The sequence below is a fragment of the Lepisma saccharinum genome, chromosome 2 (genome assembly GCF_977018435.1).
Source record: "Lepisma saccharinum chromosome 2, izLepSacc3.1, whole genome shotgun sequence".
Classification (NCBI taxonomy): Eukaryota; Metazoa; Arthropoda; class Insecta; order Zygentoma; family Lepismatidae; genus Lepisma; species Lepisma saccharinum.
In genome coordinates this window covers 19714526-19740044 of record NC_139230.1, presented here as the reverse complement: position 1 = coordinate 19740044, position 25519 = coordinate 19714526, and the positions used below count along the sequence as shown (strand labels likewise).

Here is a 25519-nt window from a genome sequence, read left to right as displayed (position 1 = left end):
CCCGGGTTCGATACCCGGTGGAGGCATAAGTGGTTCGGATCCCACTTTAAACTATAGGTCCAGTCCCGATTAGCCTTACTGTGCATAAAGTGGACTTAAAACAGTAAATCAATAAATCAATCAACAACTGTTCTTCGTAATTTTTTACGTTCCGTACAGTTAGTGTCAGGCTCGTAGCCAGGGTTTTTTTGAAGGAGAGGCCAGGTCCAAAAATTTGCTTATATATACTATATAATGCATTGGCGGCCCCTCATAAGGACGATACCGACGCCACACTGCCGTGTGTAACCACAAGTGAACAGACATTCCATTAACATCTATTATCTGTATTGCAAATATTTCGTTCCTCACAGATCGTTGGGTAGTTGGTTTTGTATTATTTTTATCCCGCGATAGTTTTGAAGTTTGCAGGCCACTGTGCGGGCGGGAATGCGAAACTTGCAGCGAAAGAAATCTGGCGGGGCTCCACGCGCATGCGCTTTACAACATTCTCTGGCGAGCCCGGACGAGAGACGAGACAGCTGGGAAGAACAACGCGCATGGGAGGACGACGTCCCAAGCCCTAGCGGAAGGTGCCCTTTCTTCCCGGAGAAATTAAACAATGAAGGAAGAGTTAACCATAAGGAAAAATATTACCAACAGTTTGGGGAAAAAAAACAACTTATTCACTCATGTCGTTAGCGTAGAGTAATAAACAACGTAATTTTAAACGAGGAAGAAATACATTATCGGTAACTGAAAAGTACAGATTTGTTTGATTTTTGTTATTTCGCGTCGCTTTTCTTCCACTTTTGGCTAATCGCGACGATGAGGATGTGTGATGATATGATGAAATTGATGAAGGGACAAAGAAAACCCATGCCAAGGCCAGGATTCGAACCCAGGACCCCTGGCGTCGTAGCGTGTTGTTGTAATCACTCTACTGATTCTTGTTACTTGCAAAATTATCAATCACACATATGCGTCGCTTTTTTATTTTATGTGTGTTCAGTGGAAAGAGCATTTGGATTACAATGACCTGGGTACGGGCCTGGTTAGTGTATTGAAATGCATCTGTATTCTATTTTGTTATTAACTTTTACGTACCTCGTTCAAGAAAGTGGGTTTAAAATATAGGGCGAAATTTGAGTCCTAAGTATATATTTGATCTCTCGCATAAAACTCCAATTTTTGGAATTTTGAAAACTGTACTACCATTTATTCATTGCAAAAAGCATAACCTGGTTCCTGTATTTTACATTCATTTTTTTCATCCTAACGCAGTTTTCGCTTTGGTTATGCTGTTCGAATACTAACTAACAGAACGCTATTTCTGTTAACAATAAAAGTAGCAAGCTTTCTGCTGTTTGGTAACTTCAAATGAACGATGCCAATTTCCAAGATTAAGGGGACAAGTTGGCTGACCGGTTTGACTCCCCTCCCGACGTCCATGAGTAGTCCCTCCCTTTTCCCACTGAGCCTGGTTTATCATGGACAGTAGCGGCGATGGAGTGTCAAAACGGGAGGGGGCAAGGATAGTTTACTTTCTCTTGGTAGACCAGGCCTAGCATTAAGATGATGTAATGCCGGGGGGAAAAGTACCCCCTCCCCCAATCGCCGCCACTGTTCGTGGGCGATATTATATATACACGATATGTTGTTGGCAATACTGCCAAGTGCCAATTTAATTCGTCTGCTATCGGCGTCGTTCTTATGAGTTAGTTCTTTAGGGGTGTGCAGGATCCCGAAAAAGTCGGGACCGGGATCGGGAAAAAAAATTTCCCGCCCCGATCCCGACTTCGCGAAATTACTTCTCGACTTTTCGGGATCCCGAGAAGTCGGGAAATACCGAATGGTCATTTTAAAAAAGTTTTTAATTCTCGACGTTTTCTGCATTGCAAGTGTCTGAAACTTATCGGAAATTGTTTGTTTTTATTCCAGAAAGGAAAAAAAAGAAGTCGGGAAATGGCGAATTTTTCCTTTCGAATGTCGGGATTAAAAAAAAAATCCCGTCCCGAGCAAGAGAATTTTGTCCCGCATACCCTAGAGTTCTTAAATATTCACTTTCTTCAACACAACGTGATTCGTTTCCGCAACTCACCTGGTCGATAGCCCGAGAGAACCTTTTCATCGTTCGTCGCCAGGAAAGCTTCAAGACTTAAGCCCCTATCACACGGAACTGGATTTCTAGTAGGAATGCCTAGTTGTCGCTGAACTAACTTTCTAGGTAGCAATCATGGCCGCCTGGCTGACTGCTTGACTGGTTTTGAGGAATAGGACATGTTCTAATTGCTACTTGCTTTCCTCGACTGGATTCTGTGGAACAGCCAATCGGAGCAAAGTTTCGCCATGTGAAGATAATCTGTGAGTGTGCAAAGGAGCGCTTTTGTCTGTGGTTTCCGAGAGTTACTCCAGCAATGTATAACGTATACAGCATGAAAGGCGCGTTGAGTTACTCCATCTATGCTGATTGCACGGTGTTTACATTTGAAACAACTAAAATATTATTCCATACGTGTACAGTAAACGTTGCAAAGTATGTATTTAAGCAGCGCCATTGTTTTGTACCTAATAACGTTTTATACGAAACGTTATTCCTCTCGGTTGAATAGTTATCGGCTTTTAAAAATGTGAAGTGATACATTGTTTAAATCTCACGCGGCCGCCATTACAACTTCCCTCGTATGGGAACAAAAGTCTATCGACAAGTACGCTGATAAGTATCGTGTGAGGCGAAAAGTAGCAAATTGGTAGCCAGTACAGCGCCAACTAGGGCATACCTACTGGAAATCCAGTTCGTGTGATGCAGGCTTTACTTTAAATGAATTTCTGATATGCGTACGCAAGTATGATAGTACAGAAAATGCCTTCGTTCTCTATCTCAAACACACGGGGAAAACAAGTTGTTTACGAATTTCATAGAATTTAACAGAACAAGTTCATTTTCTAAATTTAGCCCAATTATATATTTACACACCATATCTATTAGTTTTGTCCAGTGGTGGCGATTGGGTTCTAAACCTGGGGGAGCTAGGTATGAAAACTGAAGGGGGCAAGGATAGTTTACTTTCCCCTTTATACAGAATGTTTAGCATAGTACGGCAGCAAAAGTAGCAAAAAGAGTGGAGCAACTGCCCCCTCACACGGCCCAATCGCAGCCACGGATTTTATCTCATACCACCTGCATAACATTTACGGTCTTTTTTTAAGTGCGTACCAAAAAGGGAAAACTATCATCCACAAATATTTTGAAAACAATCACCGAAATCGAACTTATCATATTTACTTTTGCATTTCATAAGCTACGACAACCAAAGTGACGTGTGTTCATTGACGTTGCCATAGGCATGCAGACGAAAAGACTACGAACGAATGCTGCGCCACTAAGCGTTATTTTCCTGAAGCTAGTATACTGGCTTGCTATTGGTCGAAACTCTAAGATATGGCATAGCTGTTTGTAAAAGAATTCTCGCTTCCGGGGATCAAATGAAGATCCCTTCTGCAATATTGTTGCTTGGAACCAGTGTTGCCACATGAAGGGAAATTTCCCCTTTTGCAGGGAAATTCGGACCGAAATTTTAATCAAAAGGGAAAATAAATTTCGATGAAAAATACCACAATTGCAGCGAAATTTTAAGGTCATCTGACTACATTATTACAGTTTGTGTTAATTTTGAATTCATATCAACATTCTTATGTTCTTTTTATCTTTTTTTCCTATTCCTACTTGTTTCTGCTCCTTTACGTTTATTGTACGTTGCTTTTATGCATCTTTGGATAAATAGTTACGATGAGGATTAACGATTAAATGGATTCCTGATCAGGATTCAAAGCTAGGACATCTGGTCAGGAAGTGATGAAACCGAAATGTATTTTTTTAAATATATATTTTATTCAAACGAATAACGAATTCAACTGAATACTTAATTACGTACTACTACTGCTTCCACCACCACCACTAATAATGCTGCTACTACCACTACTACTAATTATTATTATTATAGGGAAAAGATTATTATTATTATAGGGAAAAGGGAAAAATTGGTCCAAAAGGGAAATTTTGCTCGGTAAGGGAAATTGTGCCCTCATATTGTAGCAACACTGCTTGAAACGTACGCAGTTGGCAACGTTGGTTTGCAAGGAAAACAAGAGACTGGCGGATGCCGCATTGATAGTGAAGACGACCACAATTAAGCGTTATGTAGCATTGTGGAGTGGCTGATGGGCTTTAATTTTTTTGTAAATTGTGCTTTATTTGCTTGTGGAGGTCTTTGCAGGAACTTGTAGTGCCAATCTTGTTTTTCGCATTTGTTTAGACACGAATGTTGACAGCAAGTCATGGTTATATAAGCGTGGACTGTCAGGCAGTAAACATCGATGAAATTCGGGATAGTGGAGTTTGTCAGGCTACCTTATCTGATGGAAATGAAAGCGTATGTGGACAACCTAGATACAATTTAGTCCAGGATTCAAGAAATTCGGAAGCAATAAAAGAAACAAGGTGAGATTATACAAGACAACATAAAATTCACGTGTCATTCGTACACACAAGCATGAGTTTCGTTATCAAGCTATTGTCGAATTTATTTGACACTTGTGAATCTCAGGATATATAAAATCATGTCGATGTGCAAATATATCGTTGTGGGTTACATTTATTGTGTTGGTTTTTTTTTACCTCGCATATTTTACGATGATGTAAACAAACCAACAAGATGAGGAGGGAAAGCTGAGCTTTTTGTTCAATGAGGAATTAATTCGTCAATTTTAAGCATTTTATTGTTTAGATGTTCTAGAATCAATTATCTCTCAACAAACACTTGGTATTTACCCACAAAGTGAAGTGGGTGAAAACATGCCACCATCGATCACGGAATTTTTCAGTATAAACCGATATTCAAGTTTTTTTAGTTGAGTAAGTTATCTACAATTGATTTCCCCACTGTATTTCTTGGTAGTTTTGACAAAATTACATGGTAACAGTAGTATAAGCCGGAGACACATAAAACTCGGTTGTTTTCAAATAAAAATCATTGCTACTTACCTCATATGCATAGCGGAAGATTTTTCAAGCTGGCCATAACTTTTTTCCCATGAAAAACACGTTACTTTTAACATTATAATCATTTATTGGTCGTTGCTAATTCGGCGGGCAAATCTTGACTCACGTTGTCTATCGTCAGCTCACGTTGTCTATCGTCAGCTGATATGCAGTACCGTCAGCTGATGTGCAGTGTTTCCAAACTTATGAACCGATAAATGCCGCACAAACTATTCACAAAAGGTTTTTAAGCGAAAATTGAGGCTAGACTCTACTTTACGTCCTTATCTGCATGGTGATTGCTTCTTTGCGTTCGCGGTGCGCGATCGTGGTGCGGCACCCGGCATCTCTTCGGGTAAGTACCTTTTTCTTTTTACACTTTCTGTTCACGATAGCCCCACTATCCATTCACGGGGTCGAGGTATGTCTACGAGGTTAGGTTAGGCCTGTTAGGTTAGGTTCCATTAGCACTCACTTCACCCCTAAATATGTGCTTCATCATCTAAAAAATACCTCAGTACGTTCAATTGCGCATATCCGGACAACATCGGTTTTTCTCGATTTACTCCTTCAGGAAATTTTTGCTCGCTTTGAGATTTACGTTGTTGAATTCCTTATAAAATAAGCTTTCCAACGATATATGACACGTATTCCTTAGGAAAAGAACGTAAACTAGAATCTTACCTTTTATTGGGAAAAAAAACCGCTCACACGTCATCTTGTCAAACTTCCGCGTGGTTGCTACACTGTGAGGGGGTTACATAACCAAACGCACAGAACATTTGATTCACGTAGTCGACGGTAATGGAGGCACGAGCTATCGCACAACGGAGATGCATGATTGACGAAAAATACCTTATTTACAGGCAAAATACGTAGCACGATTATATAAAAAAAATATCTCCGGCTTCAGAAAGTCCTCAAGAACACAATTCCGTAAGTACTTTCTCGTCTTTTCTCCTGTAAATTTTAAGAAATCCGTCTCCGACTTATACTACTGTTACCAATTACATTTCATTTGTATCACTTCTCTTACGGTAATATTTATCTACACACAAGGGACTCCTCAACATTATACACTACATTTTTCCAAGATTTTCTTTAGTTTCCATGTAATGTCTATTAAACTCATTGATTTTTTGGTAACAGTATGGTATAGTGAAAACACATTTCACTAGTTTATTTCCTAATTATTTGCATTTGTACTTACCTGTTATGCATAGCAGAACATTTTTGAACGTGGGATTATGCTTTTTTCACTGACAAAAGCGTAATTTTTCACATTACAAGTATTTATTGTTCGTTGCTAATTCGCTTTCATTACACACAATATGGCGGGCAAATCTTGGCTCACATTGTCTATCGTCAGCTGATATGCAGTGTTTCCAAACTTATTAACTGAAAAATGCCGCACAGAAGGTTTTTAAGTGAAAATTGATCCACAAACCATTCACGGAAGGTTAGGTTGGGTTCAGTTAGGTTAGGCAAACAGAAAATTAAATTGAAAAAAAAAAAACCTGCTCACACGTCATCTTGTAAAACTACCTCATGGTTTCTACACTAACAGGGGGTTACATAATCAAACGCACGAAACATTTGATTCACGTAGTCGACGGTAATGGTGGCTAGAGCTATCGTGCATTGGAGATACATTAATGTCGAAAAATAAATGATTTACTGGGCAAATAAGTTGAACGAAGGGAGAAAAACTTCCAAGAGCTTCCAAAAGTCTACAGAAACTGTTCCGTAAGTAGTTTTCCTGTAAATTTGAAGAAATGGGTTTTCACTTTAGCAAACTGTTACTGATTTTTTTTAGTGTCTTCCTTTGTATTTGCTATTTTTTGGCTCAAAGCTTGGGTAATCCCATGTGTCATGTGAAACATGGTGTCTTATGTTACAAGTTTTAGTGGACATAATTTCCTGTAACTTACTTCTTGCAAGAAGTTTACCAAGTTGTGTGATGGGAGAATTTCGCTGATATATATTTGATATATTGGAACAATGATCCTTATTTGTTTTTAACTTAAGCTTCACATACTCTTCATTTTTTGCAGTTGCAATGGGCATTGTTTTTATAATTAATGTTGAATTTTCACTGATTAAGCATTATTTTTCCAATGTTTTTCAAGTTAACTTTCATTTGGAGATGCTAAGTAATTTATTGTCTTGTAGGAATGAACAACCTGAAAAGAGGCCTGGGACTTCAGCTGCAAGGAAAAAATCTCCATCAGTTTCAAATCCACCATCAGATGCGGACTCGGATGAAGGTTCCTTTAATGGTCCTGCGGAACGAGCAGAACATTCAGATGATGAGCTTCCAAATTCCCATTCTTTGCCCCAAACTGCTTTGTTTCAACCCATCCATGAGGATACTCGTAAAAAGTGAGTTACTTAATGTTACTTTGGTACTACTTTACTATACTGGAGACACCTATCAATGATTTATTTCACAATTTTTTACATTGCTAACGTACTATTCTGTCTGCATTGTGGAACATTTCTTTAGGTGAAATAATGAATTTCTAACGAAAATAATGTCTATTTCTTACATTGAGTACTTACTGTTGTTCCTTATTTCCCACAAACCATCCACGGGTAGCCCCAAAAACCATTGATGTTAGTCCAAAAATTCACTATAGCCCCACGAACCATCACGGGGACGAGGTATGCCTACTAGGTTAGGTTAGGCCTGTTAGGTTAGGTTCCATTAGCACTCCTTTCATTCAATTTAGCATATACGGACAACATCGGTTTTTCTCGATGAAAGAAAATACATGGAATTCTTTTAATTTTAACCTTCCACGTCCTGCATTCCACTGCTTTCTTCAAGATTCCGTGTTGAATTACAAATTCCACGTCATCTTGTAGCAGCAGCAATAGCACGTATTGTGCTCTCATGCAGAAAGCAAATGGCGGCAGCAGCAATAGCACGTCGGAAATATATTTTCGTAGAAAACCACGTGCATTCACATTAAAATGGATCAAAACTACATTCCCGAACATCAACAATGCTACAGAAAATGATTTGCGTAAGTACTTTCTCCTGTAAATTTGAAGAAATCTGTCTCCGGTATAGTAAAGTGTTACTGTTACTTATTTTCTCAAGTTAATGCTGTCGCCCGGTCATTGCTGGGTAGTTTTGAGTTTTAAGCCCACTTTATGCACAGATAGGTAATGAGGATTGGACATACAGTTTAAAGTGGGATCGAAACTGACATGTGCCCCTCAGCAGGTATTGAACCGGACACCTTGATTACAAGGTGACAATATGGTAACTGTTCTGAATGTTTAATGATTTTTTTTTCTTCAGTTTCATAAGAGTAAGCTGAAGTATTTGAGAATTGTAGAATCCGTACTTCCCACCGACAAGGCTTTTTTGTTCATAGATGAAAGTGAGTGTGTCCCAGAATAGTGGAGTGGAAATCAATGTGAAAGTAAATTTGAAGCTTTCTGAAAGCACTGTTTGCAGTTCCGAAAAGTCATATTTATCAGCAAAAAGTAGTTGTAAAAGGTACCTTATGCAATATCCTCGCTTCTCATTGACAAGGCATTCCACAGACTACTGCCAATACAAGGCTCAAAGGGGTGTCGTGCTTGAGCTCAGCACCAACATGATGAGATGCTGAAAGCATTTAGGGTAATTAATTAACACTAAGAGCCCTAAAACTTGCCCACCTAACCTAACCACAAAAGCATTTAGATATGTTATTTGAATACAAAGAACCCTAACCTGACTTGCTTAACCTAACTACGAAACCCCTATGCGCCACACATGTAACCTACATGGCAGCAGCGGTCCAAAACCAAGACAACAGTAAACGAATGGATGGTTGGAACAGAATAATCATATAGGAGTATTCATAAGTGAAAAAAAAATAGTTTAAAGTAAATGTGCAGTAAGAAATCGCTGAAACTCCGAAGCATGTGTTAACAAATACATAGAAATCGAACCGTGAAACATATACCTGCGTACCATGATGAAATCTGAATTAAACAATCTGAACTTGGGCCTACAATATTACCATACACCATTGGGGAGTCCCCCAGTGCATTGCTCCATGGCATGCAGACACATAAGGGGTGTGGAGGTAGGGCCCAACACATTGATCTTGGCTGTGTTCTGACCACCCTTTCACCCACATGTCCCTTAATTAGAGGCTGAGCGAGCCCCAGAGGCACTTGCTTGGGGTCATTGGCAGAAAAATTCCACCCTGAGGGTAGTCACTCCAGGGATTTAAATTCGGGAGTCCCACGTTGCAGTGAGATACCTTTCTGACTGGACCATCGTGGCTCCCTAATATTACATAATGTGATGTTTGATTTTTGTTTTGGAGTTCATGAAACATCCACCTATGATTTTTATGTTTTAATTATTTTAAGAAGAATCTTTGTTTATCAGTAGCAACTTATGAAATATTTATGGTGTTGGAAATGTATAATTTTCACATTAGGAGGGGCATTGAAGATGCTAACTAAGCTAAGGTAAAATTTTATGTTAACGTACTTTGCTTTTCTTATTTCATGTAATTCTGTTAACAAAAACTGTGTAGTAAACCACACATAACCATACCATAAAAACCAATGTAAGAAATAGGAGCTATAAAAAAGTAATGAAAGTTTGTTAGTTCAATTGGACTGGACACATTGGATAATGAAGAGAAAATGTATAGTCATGTTTTGAATAAATTTTATGTAGATATTGCACTTTCCAGCAACGTAATTCTTATTCCTGAGTTAGTAAGCTGCACTAAAGTACTTCCCTCCCCTTCTTTGGTCAGTGGTATGTGTAAAAATGGAAATCTAAGTTAGATGGATGTATCATGTGGCAAGTTATTTTGTGTGACATTATTGTGCATTTGATTTGAAGTTGGTGGCAGGGATTTAATTTAAAGTGTTTCTTTTTTGCTTGGGGAACTTGATTTTCATATTCTTCTGCCGAATATTATGCTTTAGAAATAAAGAGTGAAAAAGTATTTTGCAGTTCATTCTAATTTGCTGTTATCAAGTTTATTGACACTGTTGCTTCAGTATTCTTAAGAAACTGTTTTTATGTATGTTGATTTTGCAGAGCGCAACCAACCAAGGAGATGAAAGCAGCTTTGAAGGTTCTGAACGATTCCCTGCAGAAGACGTCAACCAGAACTATTCAGTTGGACAGTGCAACAAACATAATTCAGAAAGAATGGTTCAAAGTAAGCGTTTCACTTTTTATCTCCCTATTCATTCATAAAGTGAGCTACAGTTCAACATGATTCATGTAATTCTATGGAGCCATATTGAAACAATGTAAATGTCAGGATATAGCAGTACATATTGTTTACAGATACTACTGCTGATACAACATTTACTGATTAATTAATTTTGATAGATAACAGGCGTTGATGTGAGAAGGTACTTTTGCCAGTGTTACTGCATGTTAGGTGGTGGGTAGGGTGACCAGACGTTCTCTTTTATCCGGACGTGTCCTCTTTTTTAGGTGTCTGTCTGGCATCCGGGCAAATTTTTTTAGAAAACAGTAAATGTCCTCCTTTTTGGAAAGAGTATAGGATCGACCGTGACAAATGTGTTGCATAGAGAATGCTTCCACATATAACTATAATCATATCACTTGGGGCACGTTAAGTATTCGAGCAATGCTCACCTAGCATATGAGCTAAACACGATAACTTTCCCTACTGAGTCATTAGTAAGGGTGTGTGGAATCCAGAAAAGTCGGTACCGGGATCAGTTAATAAAATCTGCCATCCCGATCCCGACTTCGGGAAATGATTTCCAGACTTTTCGGGATCCTTAGCAGTCCAGAACTTCCAAATGGTCATTTTAAAAAGTTTTCAATTCTTGATGTTTTCTGCATTGTAAGTGTCTTCACACTTCTCGGAAATTGTCTGCTGTTAATAATAATAACAATAATAATAATAAAACACCTTAAGAGAAAATTAAGTGTAAAATTTGTGATTTCCACAGCGTCAGAAATTTTTTTTTCCACCCCGAACGTCGGGATTTAATACAATTTCCCGTCCCGACCAAACAAATTTCTGTTCCACACAGCCATAGTCATTAGTACGTATTATTCTAACTTCGGTTGATTGATATCATTTATTTTAATTTGCTTTTCTGCCACTTTTGGCTAATCGCGAAGTTGAGGATGAGCGATGATATGATGATTTTGATGAAGGAACACTCACAAAGAACACCCATGCCCAGACTGGGATTCGAACCGGGGACCTCTGGCATTGTGGTGCGGTGTGCTAACCACTCCGCCAGAGGTCGGGGAGTTCATTTTCGAATCCTACAGTAACGTGTAGTGAGAATTTTGATTATTAAGTCATACTTACTTTTATGAGATAACAAAGCGAAAGTGTAAATTCATCAATGATGTTGCAAGAAAATATCCAGTTTTTAAAGAATGGAAGAAACCATTATGAGGTAAAGTGTAAGATGGCTGTCAGTTTCCCCTGCTGTTGAAAGAGTACTAGAAATGTTTGTGGCATTAAAATCATATTTCTTGAACCAATCTAAGCTAAGCTTACTTGTTACATTTGCATTCGCTTATATAGATATTGCATTCTAATATCCAAGAAATGGAAAAAGAGTAAAATTCTGTGCTTCAAAGTATAGATATCTTAGTGATAATGGCCATGTGTTAAATAATAGATTAGGAGATTGCGTTCAAAATCATATCATATGTGCTCCCGCCCCTTCCCCTCAAATGATATTATTTGCACCCTCAAACCATATCATAATTCCCACAAAGTATTTAATTACGACAGCGTGCCTACCGAAAGTAACAATTTTAATAGCTTTACTGAACAATACTTGATCTGCCCCTCCTCCCTAAACAGGGGTGCCCATCATGCAAGGCTGCCCCTAAAATCGTTCATCACAATCTTCCCAAAATAGTTTGGTTGAATATGTAGCAATTGAATGTCTATTTGAATGAAATACCATGTTAAACTGTCCATATTTTTTAATTGTTAGATTAATTTATGCCTAAAATTTTCCTGTGAGAAGAAGTTAGAAATGTTCATTATATATATTTTATTTCAAATGGTGCACTTGTATACTAACTCTAAGCATTATATTTTAAGAAGTGATGTTATTAATGAATATCCTGAATATCGCTCTTGTCTTGCAATGCAGCTCTAGTTTAAAACTTCACATTCACGTCAGTAAAGCTCCAAACATGCTTCCTCTCAACACATTATCCTCCTGATTGCGATCCCGAGATATTTAGTCTTTTCCAGCTTCTCTTTTGATATGTTCGAGGTCGAAAACGTGTGAATACCATATCGCTAAATACAGTCTCCGAAATTTAATGTTTGAACTCTCTCTCCACTACAGAAATCCCTCGACAATCTAAGATTTAACACTTTATCAAGAGCTTCCTATCTCCCTATTAAATTTAATACTCAATCCTACCACCAAAATTTCCATGCCAATTTTAGACTTATTATATTGAAGAGTGTATATTTCCTTCTCGAAAACATTAATTCTCAGTGTCCACACCAGAATTTCCGCAACAGTCTAAGATAATATTAATACACAAGAATTGGATTCCCCCTCAATTTAATGCTCAATATCCTTCTAACTAAAATACCCACCAAAATATGAGACTTAGAGTTTGATACTGCCCCCCTCCCCCAACAATTAATTTAGAATCTTCCCCCTAGAACCCACATGTCAATTAAGGCCTAATATGCTAGAGTTGGATATTTCTCTACACCCCTTCAATAATACCCTTAAAAATTTTCTTTGGTTTTTCTAATGGATTAAATATGGTGCATTTAAGGTGTAAAATCTTTATATATAGGCTTATAGCCTAGTTTGTACTGAAGAAAATGAGAACATTTTCAACTCTAGCATTCATAGTAATCGGTATCTTTTTTTAAAAAAATCAGAATTTTGAATTTCCTGCCAAACAAAGAAAGCATGGCTTTTACAATAGAATATTTCTTTTCTCTGAAAGTATCTGCTGCAAGTGTGCAATTCTTGCCATAAGAATGGAACACACATCAGGCAATACGCAGGTACAGTTTCGAACCCTCGTGTCCTGGCATTCCTCATGTGGGGGTCTGCTGAAATTGAAATTTCGTAAAAGAAATGTAGATTTTTTTTTCTTCTACTTTTCCTCTTTTACTTTTATTTGCTGAAGGAAAATTAGGGATTTTGGACTATATCATTATAGCTTAAAGTCTGAATCATGAACCTTACGACCCTCGGTAAACAAACAGTCTCACTTCATGTATCACTCCACGTCAGCTGTTCGTGAATGGCATGTCCACCAATTACATACTGTTCATTCGCACTTCACCCAACCTTTCATTTTACATAACATGGAAAAACGTATTCCTATTTTAACTGATAAGATCCACACACTGAAGTATAAGGAATTTTCGAGAAATGATTAAATACATGTTCTTGTTCAAGAATGAACATTCTTTTCTACGCCAAAAGCTCCATCTATAACAATGAACAGATCGGCCTTCCCCCTCCTCTCTCAGTATGGCAGATAGCGACTAAGTCTAAAACTTACAAGAGAGTGAGAGAATTGTTTCAGTAAATTAAGGCCTTTTGATTTTGTTGCTTCCCCTTCCACCAAATTATTGCCCAACATGTTGACATGTGGAGTATTGTTTTCTCCTTTGTGCAATAAATATACCACCAGTTTTAGCGGAAGCTAAACATAGATAAGCTGAGGAATAAAAATAAATTGTTTATAATTCTTTCTGTTTTTCTTGTTTCTCGTGCACTGGAAAACAAGACGTAATAAGCACATTCCCATGTCTTATGCAAGTTATATATTTTCTTACCTTGATTCAGCAGTTTCTTTTTGAACTGGAGGCATTTTCGACGCTAGACAACAATATCATCCTTGTCAATGAATCCCGTCTGTCAAATTTGCTTCCCCAAAATGAACTCAACATGCAATGTCGACCACTAAAACTGGGGAGATGGTCATAATCACTATTAACATCCGTCAATATCTTCCTCACAATGGAGAGCTCTTTGTGTGAAAAAATACCAGTGCACCTTGCGCCATATTGCGCTTATCTCAAAATCGGTGTACGTATTTGTTTATGTGAGCAACAACGTGTTTCTTCGCGGGACACAACTTGACAGGTAGTTTTCCTTTCTTTCACCACACCGAAACCACAAGATGCAGACACACAACTACACTCGGACACTAACTTCACTGTTTTCTCAGGATACCACCTACATAACGCCACATAAACGTTAAGAACAACCTGCTTCTCGCCACTTTTCAAACGGCTGTATTTCCAAAAAGAAGCTCTTGAGAAAACTGAGACCTTCCTGCATGCATGTAAGTCACCATGTTCGAAACTGGCGCTATTTTCTTGCTGCTCACGTGATCGATTGTAATTTATACAATCATCACATATTATTATTCTAAACAGACACAGTTAATGAAAATATATTTAAAAATGTTTAACCCAGTGTAATTTACACGTTTTTGTTGCATAGCGTACTTTTATAGAACGGACTACATGCTGTGGAAGAAACCCGTCATTAGGCTGTTGCCAACCCCAATACTTCTCACTAAGTCAAGTGCAGAAACTGGAGCAGTTGTCGAATGTCTGCATATGATAGTGTGATTTCACAGTGTCAGTTATTATGATGCTGCAAGGAGGGGGGGGGGGGGGCGCAGAGGTGTTCACTATCCGGATGGTGTCATCATGAGGGCATTCTCACACTCCAAAATACTTTTGCGGGTGACGGAGGGCAAGTCATGACAATGAGGGCGAGGGCAGGCCGTGAGGGTGGGAAAGGTTGATTGATTTAAAATGAACACCTCTCAACAAGAGAGAAGAAAAATGTGACAATATTTAAAAATTAACCCCCAAATATGCATTTTATTTTGTATGTAGGGTACAATAAAATGCGACTGCCTCAAAATATTTCTGCATCTTACCGTCTTCTTTCCTTAGCTTACTTTCATTATCTATAATAATAAATCATAACACTTTCAAACACCAAATAAATTTAATCAAGAAACCCTGGTTTTAAAACCCCGGCCATATTCTTCCAGCAAGGTGTTTTTTTAGTAAAAGATGAGAGAAAAATGAATCCTTTGCTACAGAACCATCTTACCTCCTGAGGGATAATAGGTAAATTTTGAATTTAATTTCCGTAACTTAGCGTCGCTTTTCTTTCACTTTTGGCTAATCCCGACAATGATGATGATTGATCATAGATGAAATTGATGAAGGAACACTCACAATCACAAATAATACTCATGCCGTGATTCGAACCAGGAAACTTCGGTGGTGAGTCCGAAAGTCTGCCACCAGGCATGTACATTTTGATTTTTCAGTTTTTACATACGTATCCAACAGGTCATCAATGAAACACTGCTTATTCCACGTCGTTGACAATGGAGTGTCTGTACCTTGTAGGCTGTGGATTATTTTATTTTCATAAGTTGGCAACACTGTTAAGGTACACGTGCTTTTGTTTACAGAAGGTCTTAAGTTCTATGCTTTCCACTTTAATCTTTATTGAACAAAATGAGCTATCATTTGTAACTCTAGTGTCTGTAGTTTACAAGGTCATCATCATCCTTTGCTGTTTCCTGACTCTGGCTGGGTCGGCATAGTAGTCAAGCCTCTCCATTTTTTCCTGGTCTTCCACCACTCCTCTCTTTCCATGGTGTTCAAATCTTGTCCTCTTCTAACACTCTCTTCTATCTGCTCTTTACACCGACATCTTGATCTCCCCTTGGCTTAATTCACACTCCTTGTTTCATTGTAAGCTCTTACTAGTAGTCTTTCTGCATCATTATCCTCTTCATGTGCTCGAACCATCTCATCTGTGCCTGATCTATCCTGTCCTGAAGCTTCACCACACCCATTGTCTGTTGGATCTCCTCATTCCTTATTCTATCCCTTCTAGTTATATTGGTATACTCCTTAAAAATTTCATCTCCACTGCCTGCATCTTTCTTTTGTCCCTCTCTGTCATTGTCCAAGTCTCTGCTCAATACGTAATTATTGGGACATAGTATGTGATAAAAATATTATTCAGATCTTGTCGAATTTCAAATTTCCTGCTTGAAAGTGCTCCTGGCATCAGGACCTACAATGGGGAAATCAGCCCGAGCGTTTAAGGGTTTTAAGTCACTATAACATCCTGCAAGTGAGAAGTAGAAAATAAGATGGATGGGTTATTGCCATTTTTTAAATTTTTTTACTTTTTATTTCTAGATTTCCAGCACCGTGTCAGCCAATCCTCTGGATGTTGAAGATTACCTTGATTTCTTTGAAGGAATCTCATATCAACTTCTTGAGTATGTGGTGAACATGACAGATGTTAGTGTAAGTATTGATTGAGTGGAGTAATATTACATTACTTTTTTGGATTTGATATACTTTTCATTTAATGTATAAGTTGACAATCTTTAGAATAGTAACAACTATAATAATATATTCATGAATCTCTGTTTTGAAGAAATTCCTTAAAAGCATTTACAAATAATTTAAATCGTTGAATAACTATCGGAATTATATACACTATCAAAGGTTTGCTGTAGGTTTTGGTGTGTGCTCAATCCAAGTGCTTAAGATGACTGAAAATAGTATGTGGGAGATCAGAGATATATTAAGAGTTGAAAATTCTGAAGGAATGGGATAACAAATTGCCTAATTCTCGCATTTCACAAGAATACTGAAAAGTTTCTCTGCCCAAATATGGACTTTGATGAACAGCTTTTCTGTGGTACAGTGCATGGAGTACAGTTGCATGAGAGATGAGGATGTTAACTGAATCAAAATTACAAGCATTTGATGAGTTAAGTGCTTTCCTGGTGGATGTTGTTGGTAAACTGAAGAAGTATTCAATTAGGGTTTTCTTTAAGCACAGAATTTGATCATCCAATCAGTGAATCAAAGTTTAAATTTAATTTGCTCACAAAATGTGACTGATTGTACCCATATGTATTGATGTATATGTTCATTTTGTTCATATATTACAAATGCATTAATAACTACAGGGCATTCCATCAGGGGCCAACTCACCCTTGGGGGTGAGAGCATGTCAGTGAAAAAGTAAATATAAAAGTTTTTAACTTACAAATGTTCTGTGTGTTCCAACATATTGATGTTGATGGTAGCAACTGCATCAATGATTTTTCATTGAAGCTCTGGTAAATCTCTTAGTAAAGGAGGCATGTAAGTATACACAATCTTTAACATGACCCCACACACACAAAATAAAAGTGTCTTCGGTGTGAAGTCAGGTGACCTGGGATTAATTTTTTAGGATAACTATTTTTGCATGTGGTCCACAGTCTCAGACAATGGCCCTGGCCTACCTGTTCGTTTCATGACACACAAGCAGCCAGTTTCCTCCAATTTTCTACATCAGTCCCTTCTTGTTTTGTGCATTGGTGTTTCTGTATGATACTTGGTTTGAAAACCATGTTACTGTGTAACAATTGACTTCGCTTTAACAAATTGATGGACACTGAAAGCTTTCTGTTCACCTGATAATGCCATGTTTGTAAACTACTACCTCCTAGCAGAGAAACTGATACCTAAGCCATGATGTCTGTCACAAAACACGATGGCAAGCTTTTTTAAACATGGTGTATTTTGTTACAAGGAGAGGGGGTGGGGAGATGCACTTACCAGATTGACAACTAACTAAGCTAAAGTATCATCTACACACATCTGTATTTAATTGTAACTTGTTCCTGCATGATAAAGTTGCTTCAGAGCATAGGCTACAGTATATAATTGGCTTATTTGCAATAGATTTGTCAAAATGGACAATCATTAGATGCATGCAAATTTCATTTTTGACGAAAACACTGAATATGAAATAACATGCTGTAATGTAAATTTTTCATGTTTCTGAAAGGTGTGAGGCACATTTTTCTACCCTGTTTTGTCACGAAACAATGCGAAATGAACTGCAAAATGCAAAAATTTACCATTTATATACTGACTTTCTGAAGTATCCTGTGAGTTATGCAATTAACGGAAAATTGATTAATTCTGCTCTAAATATTTGAGAAGCAAAAATGGACCGCTTTACACAGGAATAAACTTAATACTCTGGTAACTACATAAATGTGCTATTACAAGGGGTAAGTTTATTTTGTGTAATAAGTGCAGTTTTTAAATCAAATTTAGGATTATATTCACAATTTTAGAACCAAAATGTCATTTATTCACCGCTATAACACCAAAATTTTATTTTATTTACCGCTTTTGAACCCGAAATTAACTCTGTTTTTGTACCGAAATTTTGCTTTTTTATTTACCAAAAATATGTGCCTCTAACAATCATTTAAGAGTTGCTTGCAAGTTCTTTTTCTAATTGAAAGTTCTTTCTGAAGCAGATAAACATGACTGTTATACTGAAGTAATTTTATTCTTTTCTTTTTTCAGGGCAATACTGCAATGCATTATGCAGTCTCTCATGGGAACTTTGATGTTGTTTCGATACTTCTCGATTCAAAAGTCTGCAACATAAACAGACCCAATCAGGCTGGCTATACATGTGTGATGTTGGTATCATTAGCTCAAGTGCGATCGGAGACAGATAGGCAGGTGGTTCGTCGATTATTTCAGCTGGCAGACGTTAACGTCCGGGCCAAACAAGTAAGTGGTCAGGTGAAATTGTTCAAATTTTCCAGAACTGGTAACCTTTATCAGACTTATGTTCAAATAACATATTGTTTATTTAGAATTAAAATCAAGAGTAGTGTCGTGTGCAGGATATTGGGTTTTAGAAAATTCTCATTTTGTCATGCAATTTTACTGTGGAATTAATATTCCATAGTTTTCCTCCCACACAAGAGATCGACTCTGGAGTGGTATCCATCTTCAAAACACTAATATCATCTTCAAAACACTAATATAACTGATAAATGCCTGAAATAAGTTCCTATCCAATGTTGATGAAGCAAGGTGTTACTTTTAGTAGTTGATTTTGATATGTAGGATCAACTTCATCTTTCACTAAATCTAATTCACCGGAATCGTATATGGAAAATAATAGTAGACGAGTACTGAAAGCAGACTTTTCAGTTCATTGAATTGCTGTCGTATGAATTTAATCTTAACTGCAAAAAGGTCAACACTAAAAAAAATAGGGTGAGATTGCAATTGTTTACATGCCTACAGCTAATTGCACTTCAATTGAAGTTGGAATAATAATGTGCGTGACCAACTTCTTAACTGAAAATGCTCTGGATATATTTGAAGGACAAGAGCATATCAGCAAAGATAGCTTCATAGCGAAAGTTTATGCTATGATACTGATAACATTTTACAGTATTAATTATATAGTTATTATTTTTTTTAAATTCTTCCATTGAATTTATTTTAGATTTTGTTGAATGATGCCTTTTATAATAATTCGAGGCATGCATATTTAGCTTTTGAGAGATACAAAATATGCCATTCCACAATTTAAGGTTTAACTGTAGATATATTAAAATGGTGTGGTGTATGTTCCATGGTCTATTTTGTCACAAAATATGTGAAATTATAGTCAACTGAATAAAAACTTGGACAAGAAATTTATGCAGTATTTATGAATAGCTGTTGATACTGTTTCAGAGTCTGATTTCATATACAATTCCTGAACTTTGATGAAAGTTGACTTTTTTTTTATTAAAGGAGAATATCATAAATAAAACTGAAATACAGTGTTGCCTGATATATTGAGCGTGCCCTCATAACCTGGTTCCACATTATGAACTACAGGCAAATATCATCACACATGATTAACACACAGCCAGCATGTGGGGTACTGTACTTTATACACAAGCAGTGACCTGGCTACAATTCATATAAAGAACAATTGTAGTATAATGCACTAAAAGAAATTTCGACCAAATCGTCAAAAGGCATAATAACAATGAACAAATAACTGGTTTTATGCATAGCATTGTTACCAAAGTCAGAAACTTAAAACGAGGAACAAACTGCCAGCAACTTACATGTCAACCACAGGAACCATGCTGGTTTTTATTTCTTGCCATTTTATTTACAATGTTTCGTGCTTTTGGATGGGGCTCGGGAATAGATTAAAATTATTCCGTAGTAACGTACGAGAAACAGCATCCTGCATAATGGACAGGCTTGCATTCGTTATGCGAGGCACCACTATATATTAGAGCAGAACTCATGTAATTTGATAATTACTATTGTCTTAATCTAGTTTAAGTAATATTTATAATAATTTTAAATTGCTTGACTTGTTCTGTGCCATTGTGAAAATGTGGTTCAATATCAATAATTTTATTTGTGATAATAGGTTAAAGGACAGAAGTTTTGATTGTGTGTAATTTTAATGGGCTCCCATGAGCTCCCCTCCTCCCACTGCAAATGCCATTGGCCTCAATATACAACTTTCCATTGTAATATTTAGTGTTTTTTAGGGCTGAGCCAATACCAAGGTCAGTGTATCGGTATCAGAAAGTATCAGTTGGAAATTTATATTCTGATTCTGGCTGATACTTTTCCTGCATTTGGGTCTTTTGCAGTCTGCAAAAGTTCAGCCTGACACTTTTGCTGAGTTCAATTATTGTGGAAATTATGTAAAATTTGAATTTTCCATTTATTTTGCAGCAATATTGTGTGAACAGCTGGATTTGTGATTACATAACATATTTTAATACTATATTATGATGCAATTTTTGAAAACAACTTTTAATTGTTACAATTTTCAAGCATTGTTATTGGTATCAGTGGGAATCTGTAAGTGTGTCGGTATTGGAATGGGTATCTGCCAAAACATGAATCCTATGTGATCAAAAGTACTCGGACACACCGCAAAACATGTGTTTATCATAGAGGGAGACACAGTACTGCCATCTACTGCATGGAACATATGGTCAGCGATATCACTAGTCTGCAGACAGCGCGGGACAGCAGTATGGGATGGTTTGAGGAGCTCGCGGACTTTCAACGTGGTCAGGTGGTTTGGTGCCACTTGTGTAAGAAGTCTGTGCATGAGATTTCCACCATATCAAACATCCCTAGGCCCACTGTTTCCTGTGTTATAGTGAAATGGAAACATGAAGGGACATGTACAACCCAAAAGCGTGCATTCCAACCTCCCATGTTGACCTCCAGAGAATGTGTTGAAGAGAGTCGTACAGCATAATTATCAATCATCCATCACCACCATCACACATGAATTCCAAACTACATCAGGATCTACTTCAAGCACCATGACTGATCGGCGTGAGGTGCAGCAACTTGGTTTACATGGCCGAGCAGCTGCCCAGAAGCCAAACATTACACAGGCAAATGCCAAACACCGCCTCGCAAGGTGCAAGAAGCGTCAAAACGGGGGCATAGAACAGTGGAAAACCATTGTGTGGAGTGATGAATCATGGTACACAATGTGGTGATCCGATGGTAAGGTGTGGCGAATGCCTGGTGATTGACATCTACAAGCCTATATAGTGCTGACAGTGAAATTTGGGAGTAGCGGGATTACAGTGGAGTCGTGTTTCTCTTGGAGAGGGCTTGGCCCCCTTGTTGCTTGACTGGCAATGTAAGAGTGAAGGCTGTCATCAAGGCTAAGGGTGGGCCAACACCATATTGACTGCCAGTGTTCCTGATGGAGGGTGGGCCAAACTTGTACTTCATTTTCAGGTGGGTGTCTGGATACTTCTGATCACATAGAGTATCTATCAGTTCAGCTCTAGTATTTGTACATGATTATTAGTGTGGAGAACATGAATAAAATTTTAAAGAGAATGGTTAAAATACTGAGCAATTACAAGTTTCATTTGTAAGAGATTCTTGAATTATAGTTCTGCCAGTAATTTTGTCCCAACCTCCATGGTGGAGTAGTTAGCACACTGTGGTGCAGTGCCAGGGGTTCCAGATTTGAATTCTGGTCTGGGCATGGGTTTTTCTAGTGAGCATCTCTTTATCATATCATCACTAATCTTTATCATTGTGATTAGCCGAAAGTTGCAGAAAATCAACGTTAAATAAAAATCAAATCAAATGTAATTTTGTGTTTGTATCTGCAGTTGTATAGTATAATTCACTGATTGTGTTATTTAAACACACCAAAAAAAATATTAAAAGAGTCCAAATTGTAAGTACGGTTTTATATTTTTGTTATATATGAATAATAGGGATGGGCCGATATGAAATTTTGGCCGATACCGATAAAGTACCGATATAAAATATACCGATAACCGATATTCTATCGATCAGATATAAAATTAGAAATGGTCCTTGAAGAACCTGAAAGGTTCATTGACCTCCTTAATAAATTGTTTCAAGGTGACTGCAGTGCAAAAGAAGTTGCAAAAGATTATACTTTTTTTTAAAGTAGAGCATGGAGATTATCCATAAAAATTACTACAAAATGGCAGAATTTTGCACTACTTTATCAGATATTTATTGATATATCGGATGGGTAAAATAATCTGTAATTTTACCGATACATCGATATGCCTATATCGGTTGGTACTGATAGAGTACTGATTAATCGGACCCATCCCTAATGAATAATTATATTGATTTGGTCATGCAAATGAGCTCATCAAAAATATGAAACTAGCAGTAAGAGTGTCAGCATTGTTGATGTCAGCTGATAACTTTTCCCAGAGTCTAGGTAACTCCTGGGATTTAATACGTGGGAAATTATTAAGTCTTCAGTGTACATTTATTTGCCACTAGAATTATATAGAAAATTTGCATTCTGTAATTTTAAGACTTTTGAATTCTCTAAGATCCTGATTACAAAATTAAATGGATGAAGGCACTGGAATAAATTTTATTCACAAATACAGTAGAACCTTGAATGTACGTTTTTCATGGTACAAAGCTGAAAGAACTTAAAATGGGGGAAAAATGTAAAATCGAGGACAATTTTATAACATTTTGCTATGTTGGGACCATCAAGATTGAATGTATAATGTGGGAAAATGTAAAATTAGGGTTCCACTGTACTATATTAGATGAAGCGGAACATGTTTATGAAATTTAAGAAAGGAAATGAAATTAATAAACCTCAAAATGCAAGATGTAAAATGAGAAAGTGATGCACCACACACATATCTTACTTCATTATGCCATATGTTACTAAATCCAGTTTGTATAATGTGGGTCTAGCAAGGCAACAGAGGAGTGGGCTGTCTGCATGTACAAGAGAGTGCAAGTCCCAGAACAGCAAGGCATTTTGATGCACCTGCATATTCCATGTCACCCTTCTTGTTGACACCAACATGCACAGTATTGTTTTCTTTCTGCAAACAAATCAAATGTCCAGGTGTTTTTTTTTTGTTTGTTTATTATAAATTTCATGTAGATATTACAATATGTTCAATATTATTTTCAGCATGGGCAAACTGCTCTTATGTTGGCTGTATCTCATGGTCGTCTTGACATGGTGAAACTGTTGTTGGAAGCAGGTGCAGATATAAACATACAAGATGAAGATGGAAGTACTGCTCTCATGTGTGCAGCAGAACATGGCCATGTTGAAATTGTGAAACATCTGTTGGCACAGCCTGATTGTGATGCTTCGATTACAGACCATGTGAGTATTCAGTGATGCTTAATCGATGGTGACAAGAGTTTCGACTTTTAGCACTTTGTGTTTTTGTATCCAACATTTTGGAGACTCGTTTGACTGCATGAATTTTACATTAAATCATGGTGAAGATTTTTGGGTTATGAACAAACAAGAAAGTTTAGCAAAGTTTTTTCCCCCTTTATGCTCAGCTAGGTGAAATGTGGTCTGGACCTAATAGTTAGAACCACTGTTAAATGTACCTCAACTGAGAGTTGAACCTATGACCTCTCAATTACTTAGTGACAGCATTAGCTATTATCAGAGAGATGCTGCATTACAAATTAAACCTGGTGTTTTATTTATTTATTTACATACTTATTTGATAGATCCTGAATACAGAAAAATCCATTTTACATCACTGTATCAACACAACAAATGAAATTAACAAATAATAAGATGCACACATACTCACATATACATTATGGCCTTAGAATATTTACATTCTCAGTGGACATTATGTGTAAAATTTTGAACAATTTTGAAAATTCATTTTTGGGATATTGTATAAAAAAACTTCCAAACAAATATCATCATGCTTGGTTTTTTGAGTAATGTATCAAAAGCCCTTTTCATGAGCTTCCAAACGAGACCATACCCAGCCCTTAAGTTGGAACACGTATCTTGCAAATTGCATTTGAAGTTTTGGGGGGAAAACTTTGTAAATTTTTCAAATTTTTCTGATAAAAAACTTACCAAAAATTAACCAAATCCATGTCATCAAGGGTTTATGCACTGGTTGATTTGACATGGAATTACACAATAGTACGATTGTTTGAAGAGCTAAATTACTGCACACATGTTGTATAAATGATTATTAAACAATTTTTAACAGTTCAAGTTGCATCATTTTGGGATATGCAAGAGGTTTTCCAAATTCACTTCTTATACAATCACAAACAAAAAGTGATATTTTGTGCATGTCATGGAAGAATTTCAATACATATTGAAGTCCATATTATCTGTAGTTTTTCATGCCAACCTTTGTCAGCTGATTCCACATTATATCTGTTACATCTATGCACCAATGGAGAGAAATTTGCTGAAGATAATTTTCAAACAAAACCACTACATTTCTTCAGAACTATAGATAATAATCCAGTTTCCCTTTTTTTTGTACATTTATATACATATGAAGGTATGACACACTGGAATGACAAAACAATATATTTATTGTTACTTTAAAAAATGTCAATTCCCCACCCCCTGCAAGAAATATATAAATATGAATAGGGCATTACTCTTGAACCATAATTTTTTGCTGATATGTTTCACTTGTCTAAGTATGTGTAACAATGAATACAAGAATCTTGTTCATAGTGTGTGACAATTAGGGGTATCCGAAAATTACTATTTTCTAACTTGGTTGCACATTTTTCAATTTTTTTTTACAAAATTGAGAGCAACGTGTTCTCTATCATACCATGACCTTGAAGAGTTGTCTTTTGTTGTTTCCTTGCAAATTTGGTCCATCCAGCATCCACAGGGCTGATGCTAGAAGCAATTTTCCAGAATTCTTTCTCCAAGAAGTATCTGCCAATGACTTTGCATGGTTGTAAAAATATAGCACTGCTACATACTACATTTTATCATTCACTTTGGTCTATTGTGGTGGTCACTGGGGTATGCTGAATACAATTTTTTGTGTAAAATTTAAATTTTCTTCATTTTCTTTTGTGCATTGTTGCAATTTTGAAAAAAAAATATAGGCATGAAAAGTTCCCATCCAGAGAGGTTCCCATCTGTTTAAGATTAAATAATGTATGTAGAATTAAATGTGTAATATGCAGGGCTCGAAAAATCCCGGTCGCCAAGTCACCATGGCGACTAAAAATTTCAGCCTGGCGAATATGATCTTATGCTGTAATATGTACGAAATTTTGATGATTCTAAGTTCAAATTGCAGTACAGCATAAGTTAGCAAAT

At 37.0% G+C, this 25519-nt stretch overlaps 1 protein-coding gene across 1 annotated transcript in view; it reads left to right on the top strand.

Annotated features, from left to right (window-relative positions):
* Kank (KN motif and ankyrin repeat domain-containing protein 2 kank) overlaps nucleotides 1–25519 on the top strand; it is a 207442-nt gene that overhangs the window by 168273 nt on the left and 13650 nt on the right. Inside the window, exons 9-13 of the mRNA XM_083117142.1 lie at nucleotides 7193–7402; nucleotides 10089–10212; nucleotides 16243–16353; nucleotides 18430–18642; nucleotides 23360–23560. Coding sequence (XP_082973268.1) covers nucleotides 7193–7402; nucleotides 10089–10212; nucleotides 16243–16353; nucleotides 18430–18642; nucleotides 23360–23560 — 859 coding nt within the window. The remainder of the gene's footprint in view (nucleotides 1–7192; nucleotides 7403–10088; nucleotides 10213–16242; nucleotides 16354–18429; nucleotides 18643–23359; nucleotides 23561–25519) is intronic.